Source organism: Scardinius erythrophthalmus, assembly GCF_964197995.2.
Source record: "Scardinius erythrophthalmus genome assembly, chromosome: 24".
Lineage (NCBI taxonomy): Eukaryota > Metazoa > Chordata > Actinopteri > Cypriniformes > Leuciscidae > Scardinius > Scardinius erythrophthalmus.
The window spans coordinates 15,919,752-15,929,121 of NC_138244.1; the positions used below are offsets into that span (position 1 = coordinate 15,919,752).

Genomic DNA, 9,370 nt, shown 5'->3' on the forward strand with positions numbered 1-9,370 from the left:
TGGAACAACTCGGTTTACTTCCTTTATAGCTATGGCTTTCAGAAAGCACAGATCATGGGGATTTTTAAAAAGTACTAGGGCACCAAGTAGAAACAAAAGACAGAGTGGAGGAAAAGTAATTTCTGTATTGCAAACCACAAGGAGATTCTTGTCACTAGACGAGCAAACTTCCCTGTCCTTCTTTGCCTTGTTTGTTTGTCAGAGCCATACTCTCTTCTGCCTCTGGACAGCTACATTACCGCCATCTAGAGGCACATTGAGGAAATGTTTTCCCTGCTTCAAGATTGATGGCCAAAAGTTGTTTTCCATGGGGATACTCCAACTACCGAAGATGCAGAGTGATGTGACTGGAAGTTTGATGAAAAGCTTGCTAGAATCCTGGACCTGACACCATAATTCATTAGCCATTGGTACGTAAGTGAATTCGATATGGAGAAGATAAATGGATGGGTTTCTAATTCTTACCGTTTACCCCTCACTGGACTTTCTGAGTTAAAGGGATAGTTCACTTTGAAATTAAATTTTGGTATGTTTTAGCTTAAACTTAGCTTTAGCTTTAGCTTAGCTTGTGTGACGTGTACGCAGACTGGTGCATAGATATATACACTAGATGTCGCCTTAAAGACATTCGTTCCTATGAACTGCCGTAGACAAGGTGACATCTAGTGTAGTCTGCGTACACGTCACACACCAGGATGCGCGTGCGCGCCCTCAGATCACTTGGACGTGGCTGTGTATAAGAGGTAAAAACGATATAAATACTGTTCGTTTTCTCACACAAACCGCTCGTTTCGTGTCTTAGGTCATCAATGTGTACTTACCATGGGGAATTGTTTAATTTGGACGATGGGGAATTGTTTAAAATTTGGACTCTGTGCATGCTCTTTGAGACAGTGACCATAGACCTGCATTCAATGACTGACAGACAAGAACGGATTACCTAAAAATATCAAAATTGCTAGAGACACTACTGCGGTAAAAAAGACACCTACATCTTGGATGCCCTTGAGGTAAGCTAAAACATACCAAAATTTAATTTCAAAGTGAACTATCCCTTTAACCTTTTTTATATTATCTCCTCTCAGTTTGAGTTTCAATTGTTTTGGTGTAATGTTAAGTTCAGAATTTTTAAAAATATTGTTAAATGTTTAATTTAGCAAGGTCAGATTTTATTTAAACTATGGCAGAATACAGTGTTTCATTAGAGAACCATGCAAGGTAAATAGCATTCTAGTAGCATTTTATGTTCATTTGTTGCATTTTCTTTAACCTTTAAAGTGAATAAATGTTTTTATTTTGTCAAAATGATAATGTTGTATACATAGTACAATAGTAAAAGGAAAATGTTATAGTTCACTTTACATTTGTACACTCTCACAAGCCTGTAATATCACGTGTGAAGAAGAGTGAGATGAATGAAATCCATGCTGAGTCAAATCTATTTGTACTAAGTTACCATAGCTTTAGATGCATTTGTTTTCTTTTAAATCTGATGATGGGTTACATTGAGACTCCTCTATGTTCTTAATACCTAAAAATCAAACAGAAAAACACAAAGCAGGTTTTAAATATTTCACATTTCTTTGCAATAATAATAATATAAAAAAAACATTTATCACCTGTAGAAACTCGGTTTGAAGGGGCCGTATTTGTTCAAGCCCATGTATTTAGCTTGATCATCGGTGAGTTCAGTCAGGTGTGCGTCAAATGTTTGAAGATGCAGGCTTGCAACATACTCATCTGGTACACAAAATAGTGAATCAGATGTCATTTTCATTCAAATATGATTCAATGTTTCATGAAATATGGTCAGTGCCCTCCTGTCCATTGCATTTTTTACCCAGTTTCTTGGGAAGAAGGTAGACATCTTGCTTGTAACGGCCCTCGGGGGCATTAAAGAGCTCGATCAATGCCAAAGCCTAGCATGTAAACAGAAACTAAGCATGTAAACAATTTGAAACTCAACACTTGCCCAGGTCCATGCCTCCCATGTCAATTGCATTCTGTTGTACTAAATACAAATGACAAATGTCAAGTTTTATTGTTTCGTCCAGCTAGTCTTTAATGTTTAGGCTAAGTATGAGTGGAAGAACTTAAGCCTTTAGGCTATAAAACCTCATTTAAATTAATGTGTTAGCACACTGTGTCATACCTGTGCGGTGGCTGTGATGGAAAGCACGCATATGGGAACAGTGGAGGAGCTAAGATTAAGGACACGGCCCTGGAATCAAACGGGGAAAACAGAACCCTTGACATTAGCGTTAACGACCAATATGCCATGAGGGTTGTAACCAGAAAATATAGATTAGAACTGAACATGATTTACACATGTAGATCCTTTGCTGTAGGAACATGCCTTTCATGCCTTATGTGCATTATCTGCCTTATTTTTAACATAGTTAGAGTGGCACAATTATAAACACATTGGTTGGTAGCACAAATAGTTTTACAATATAAAATAAAAAATCACTTTATTTTTGTTTTGTTGTTATAAATTGTATTTATTTTATTGAAGTCTCGCACATTCACAGGAGATAGCTTACATCTGCGTAAATGGATTTCTCTTTTATATTTCTCATAAGATTCATTCACCTCAGCTAGAAGAACAATTCTCTTTCCGTCAGGCCAAATAATGTGATCTACTTTCGCTCTCACATGCTGCCATGCTAACTCTGGGGTTCTCAGACTGGCCTGAAAATTCAACAGATAATACAAATGACAAGAAGCAAATTAAATTACAAGCATTCAATTGTCACTAATCGTGTATTTTATCATGTCCTACGGCCACTTACAACATCGATTTCTGTATTAGAGCGTCCCATGTTGCAGATAATGCAGCCATTCTTCATTTGGTCCATGTGTTCCCGCACAACAACGTTTTTGTTTCCTGTGTAGAGTTAGTTATCAGCGCAAATAACATTACTAGTACAGTTATGAATTGTTTTATTAATGATATTGCGCAACTTGCCTGTGCAGGTGATGACAATGTCCACTTGGCTTACAACATCACCTAGCGTGGCCAATCGTAAGCCATCCATGCTAGTCAAAGTAGAATTGGCAGGTGTGATACTGTGGAAAATATGTCATGCTAACTCTCTGGAAAGCTTTTTTCAAATAACTAATGCTTACCATGCTTGTAGGGCACAGATGGGGTCGATTTCGGTCACATACACAACGGATCCCATCGCTTTCAGAGCTGCAGAACAACCTTTCCCCACCTGTAGGCATCAATATTTACATTTACACACATAAAACAGGTTACAGACGCTGTTCTCAGGTAGCATATTGACAATAGAAACAATAATTTATGTGTATCAGGAACTGTACCTCTCCATATCCACATATAGCCACCTGCTTTCCCCCAAACATTACATCAGCGGTCTTTTTAAGACTGAGAGAATAGGAATGAGACAGAAAGTAGACTTTAATAATAAAAATACTGATATTTTAACTTTTCTAAGTAATTTAGGATATATATCATCATCTTACCTATCCAGAATGGACTCCCTGCAGCAATACAGGTTGTCAAACTTCTGTTTAGTGACGGAGTCATTCACATTTATGGCTGGCACACATAGTTTTCCAGCTTTAGAGAGGTGGTGAAGCCTGATATATGTGATGCAAAACATTTTTTTTTACCATTTGCAAAGCTATTAGTTACATTGTGCAAACACCTGTGTCAATTTGGTGCCATTTTCTCCTTAATATGGAAATAAAGCTAGGAATATACAGAACTTTTTATGAATAGGATCGTCCCTTTTAATCCACAAGTGACAAATGACGAGGTTTAGAAAGTGACTCAACCTGTGAATGCCGGTGATACTTTCTTCAACAATCCCCTTGACTTTCTTGAAGAGGTGAGGATATTTCTTGTATATCCAATTTGTCATATCTCCTCCATCATCGAGGATCTAAAGAAATAAAAGGCCATTAACAAACTTCTATTTGCAGGTGAAAACAGTCAAGATGAGATAACGCCATTGATTCTTGAAGGGGAAGTGGTCTCATATCGTTGAAGTGAATCCTACCATGTTTGGCTCCCAGCCCTCCACATTTATGCAGTGATCAATACACCACCAGAAGTCATCCTCAGATTCTCCCTTCCATGCAAAAACGGGAAAATCTGCCATGGAGAGCAGAGGACAAGACGAGGTACAAAGCAAAAAAGGTAAAAAAGTAACTTGGCAGACGCCAACCACATTAATGAACAATGAAGTATTTTACTTAAAAACGTAGGTCTAATTGATTGTTATTAGACAATTAGAATAGGAGTTTATTCGTTACCTTGCTCTGCTAAAGCAGCTGCCACTTCATCCTGAGTGGAGTAAATATTGCAGGCTGCCCACCTGCACTGAGCCCCTAACACCATCAGAGTCTCCAACAGCACCTGTTGAGGGAAATGTAGAAAGATTTGGGGTTGGTAAGATTTTGTTAAATAATTCAATATATTTTAAAATGTAATTCATGCATTCAGCATCATTACACCAGTCTTCAGTGTCACATTATCCTTCAGAAATCTTTCTATGCTGATTTGCTGCTCAAGAAACTTACAAACAAAACATATATATATTTGCATTTTAAGATCAACTCAGGGGGATATGGGAGTTGATAGGGTTTTCATGTAGGGATGCACCTATATGAAAATTTTATCCCATACCGATAACCGATAATTCTTTATATTTGTCAAGTCAATAACCGATATATTGGCCGATAAATCTAAATCCAAATTTTTATTTAATTTTGAGAGCCTGATTTACAAAAACAAAAGTCTTACCATTAAAAGCCATGTCCATATTCTCATTATAATTTTATGTAGCCTATATGACAGACTTGCGCTGCACAATGTGCACATGTTATACTTAACTGTATTTTCCAATCATATTTCAAGCAATTCAAAACCATCATGGTGAACAGTTCGCATCTGAAGTGTCTCAGCTGAAGGAAATAATCCATTATTTATTGGATTTTATATATCGGCCAACTTTTATTATCAGACCGATAACTATCACATTAAAAATGTACTTATATTGGCCGATGCCGATAGTGGCCGATATATCGTGCATCCCATGTTTCTTTTGTGCTGCTGATCTTGAATAACAGGTTTTGTTTTTGTATTAGCTTTTTTCTGTCTGGACGATATCCAATCAAAATGAAATGAAGAGATTGCAGATGACACTTACAGCTGTCTGGGCTGTGACGTGGGTACATCCCACTATTTTAGCCCCTGCCAATGGTTTTTCTCCTTGAGCAGATTTTCTTAAGGTCATCAGTGCAGTCATCTCTTCAACAAATACAAGTGCACATACTGTACATTAATTATATTTATTTTCACATAGCTGGTTGAATATGCATATGTGTATTTCTTGCTTATATGTGTTTAACCATATATGCCTACCATCCTCAGCAAGCTCTATCTCTCGGCGGCCATAGTCTGCCAGCTTGATGTTTTTGACGCAGAAGTCTCTGTTCCCTTTGGAGTTAATCTGCAGCCTGTCTCGAGGAAAGACGTCATCTTCAAGATTTTCTGCATCTGAGTCCCCTGAAAAAAAGTGAGAAACTAAATAAGAAAGGAAACTGGAATCACGGATTGTGATGAAAATACAAAGAATGACTAAAAACATTAAAATGTTCCAGTTTGAATTATCCGGCATCTACCTGAGCTGTTGCTGTCTGTAGAGGATTGAGAAATAGAGTGGGACAGTGAGCGACGGCCCGTCTTTGTTAATCGACTGTTGAATTCTCGCGTCTGCTCAGGATACTGGATTTGCTTAGGGAAAAACAATTATATGTATTACCGGTATATCATATATATATATATTGCAGTTATGATTAGAATACTACATACAAAAAAAAAAAAAATATATATATATATATATATATATATATATATATATATATATATATACATATATATATATATATATTTTTTTTTTTTATGTATTCTAATCATGACTGCAGTACTCCAAAACATTTTGATTTCTCAGTATTGTCATTTTTTTTCAAGTTGAGAATATAAATACTGATATTTGAATGCAAATGTACCCATTCATCCTGCAGAGAACCAAAATCTTAAGGAGATTTCTTAAAAAAACAGAAGCATTAAAACTATTTATCTTAAAGTAAACTCGTATCTAAAAGCAGCAATATTAGGACTCGTTACATGTGCGGAAACGTAGGTGGTTTCAAGTACAGACAAGAGATCTTATAGAGACCAGTTATACTACTTGCTTACTAACTTACACACTAAACAAACAAAGCAAAACTTGAAATTAAACACGCCATCATATTTATTCATTTGTTTGTTAAGGTTCTCTGTCTTGTCTTTTGGCAAAATGCATTTATATTTAAACAAAATTGCATTCTCTGATCAACTATATAAGCAAGTTAATGAAAAAAAGTGAGCGCCAGGTAAAATAAATCTTCACTCTATAGGGTTAGAAATGTAAATGATTGTATTCAAACCAATAACACCACTCAATACAAAATGACTAAAATGAATTACTACAAACTTCTACAAATCACAAAAATTTACCACAAGCATCAGTTTTGTGTGACCCACTTCTAATAAAAAGCAAATTGCAACTTCTGTCTAAAGAGATTAGAAATACCTTGAAGTTAAGAGATAACACAGCATCTTTTGATTCCCTGTTTTTAGTAAGACTAACCAGGCTGTAGACTTTCCTCATGGTGTCTGATCCGCTTGAGAAATGCGTAGAAAAACTCCCACGTTGGCATTTAAAGGCTGAACCACAACAGTTATTGTTGTGCCATAATGTTTAATAAGCGGGCTAGAGAAGCATGGATCCACTGTCAGATGAAATCCTACACTGTGAGAACAAAGCCTTTACAATGAATTCTCTCTCTGTCAGCTCACGCGATTCGACAATGATTAAAGTCGGAGAGGTCACAAAAGTTCCTACAAGTCATTTATTAATTCTGCCCCAGTGCCACTGAGCTGCTCCTGAATGAAGTCAAGTGCACTGGTCTGTGTTCAGCCCTCTGTTCAGGGTTGTTAATGATGATCAAGAACTGGTCATTTGGTTACACGTCATTTAGCAGGCAGGCATGTTTGATCCAAAATGACTTTGTGTACTCTTTCTAAAGGGACAGTCCCCTTGGAGCAACCTGGGGTCAAATGTCTCGTTCAAGGGCAAAATGGAGGTAGGGCGACTCAAACGGACCTCAGATTTCCAGGGTTTAAATCCACCACATTTAGGTTACCAAACTTATTTACTCATACCTCATGTGGTATTAAACAGCCAGTTCACTTCTCGCAGAGACAGTCCCCAATTGCATACACTAAGTGTTTAAGGATAAAATAGGGAAGTTAATGGCTCTCAGATTCAAAGCCAGTGTTTAAAACCAGAACATTTAGGTTACCAAGCCTACCAGGTCGCTTCAGAAACAGTCACCTTGGCACAACTTACAGCGTCAAGTGTTTAAGGACAAAATGGAAGTAAGGGAACTCAACAACTCTCTAATCTCCAATTCTGTGCACTCCAATGACCAACACAAACAATTTCCGAATCTGAGATATTACCGGAAATTGAATTGAATAATTCCCATTGAAGCAATCTTGTTGATGGACAAAATGGTGCTAAAGGTCCTCACCGATTCTGGTTTAACCTCAGCACTTCTATCCATTCCACTGTCCAGCACAGACATTTGACCCCTTCTAAATCTGGTATGCAACAGGAAATTGATCGTTCCGTTGCTTTAGGGACATTCTTGTTAAAGCAACCTGGGATCAAGCGCTTTGGTGAAGGACAAAATAGTGGTAAAGTGTGAGATGCCAGAAAGGTTTGAAACAGGAAATTGAATGCAGTAACAAGTTTACATGGACATCATAATGCACAGCACTAAACAATCCTTGAACATCCTTTGTAAAAGCACTTATTCAGCCCGGTACTTACTTTTTTTGTTCTTGGCGCTTCGTTGACCGCTCCATCATTTGTATCGAACACTTCCTCGCTGTTCTGCATTGGTGCGAGCACAGGCCGCCTGTTGGTCGCTGCCTCCAGCATTCTCAATAACTTGGAGCTAATTGTTGGCAGTTGTGAGGAATCTCCATCTTCTCTTTCCAGAGATGAAGAAATTGCAGCTTCGCCATTATTGCTGCTCTCTCCTATGCTTTCATTGTCTTCCGATGGTGAAGCTGGAAACTCAATCTCTGGTTCGGTGTTGAGACTGCTGGCCATTTTCACGTGTTTGGTTGAGTGTTGAAGTTACAGACAGTTGCTCTTTTAATCAGACGTGGGCCGTAAAGATGTATAAACATTGCCTTGGTAAAAACTGATTGTGGAAACAGAGGCTGTGAATGACATGGGGGTAGAGGAGGGTTTTCAAGAATCTTTGGGATTGGTTTACTATTCTGTTTGATGCTGTTAAACGGTGATGACTACTTCTTGGTTGATATTGGGTTCGGGTTTTATCAGTTGTACCATCTTATAACTACTCAACCTTTCAAAAGTTTGAAGTCGGTAAGTTGTTTTTTTGTTGTTGACGTTGTTTTAAAGAAATTAATACTTTTATTTGGCAAGGACACATTCAGATTCAGTTTTAAAGTAGTGCTTGTGTACACCATTATGCATTATAGAGTGATATTTTTGCTTTTTTTTTATTTCCAGGGGATTTCAGACTATCATGAAAGTAATAATGTTTGAGGAAAGATTTGTTTACAGGAAACTCGCCTGTTGTGTTGGCTAAACACTGACAGAAATCATCTGTCTCCTGAGATTAAGGTCACCCCATTTAACAGGTTTTTACTTCTATTTAGTTTCATTCTGAAGTGTAGCTACAAGCTAAATGTTCATTGCTAACTTCTAACAGTTTTAAAGGAACACTCCGACTTTTTGGGACTTTAGCTTATTCACAGTATCCCCCAGAGTTAGATAAGTCCATACATACCTTTTTCATTTCTGTGCGTTCTGTAAGTGTTATTTGACGCACCCACCGCTAGCCTAGCTTAGCACAAAGACTGGATGTAAATGAATAAGGTAGCATACTAATCCCAATAAGTGACAAAATAATGCAAACATTTTCCTATTTACATGTTGTGATCTGTATAGTCACAGCGTGTAAAAATAACAAGGCTATATGAGACAGAGACCATTTTTAATCGTATAAATACTGGGAACTATATTCTCACTAGGCGTAGGAGCACAGCTACTTGGGCGGAGTGGCTACTTGGGCGGAGTGATTAGCGCAGCACACGAGACGCCCTGTGAGGAGCAGAGAGTTCGCTCAGAGTTGGAGTAATAGAGTCAGCAATTACTAGATAGTAAATTTATAGTTTACAATCATGGGTGTTCGCTGTATCTTGTCTTACAGCTTCCAAAGTTTGTAACTCCTCGTCTGTGTATTCTGGCTC

The 9,370-nt window shown here is 37.7% G+C and overlaps 1 protein-coding gene across 1 annotated transcript; it reads right to left on the reverse strand.

Annotated features, from left to right (window-relative positions):
- Positions 1–1,615: 1,615 nt before the first annotated feature.
- ahcyl2a (adenosylhomocysteinase like 2a) lies at positions 1,616–6,686 on the reverse strand (the record flags this gene model as incomplete). Its single annotated transcript, XM_081356593.1, has 16 exons — positions 1,616–1,740; positions 1,841–1,919; positions 2,153–2,221; positions 2,593–2,691; positions 2,793–2,887; positions 2,969–3,039; positions 3,130–3,218; positions 3,328–3,391; positions 3,490–3,606; positions 3,805–3,911; positions 4,029–4,123; positions 4,285–4,387; positions 5,181–5,281; positions 5,396–5,539; positions 5,656–5,767; positions 6,609–6,686. 16 exons carry the CDS (start codon positions 6,684–6,686, stop codon positions 1,616–1,618), a joined length of 1,548 nt encoding a protein of 515 aa, XP_081212719.1.
- Between the last annotated feature and the right edge of the window lie 2,684 nt (positions 6,687–9,370).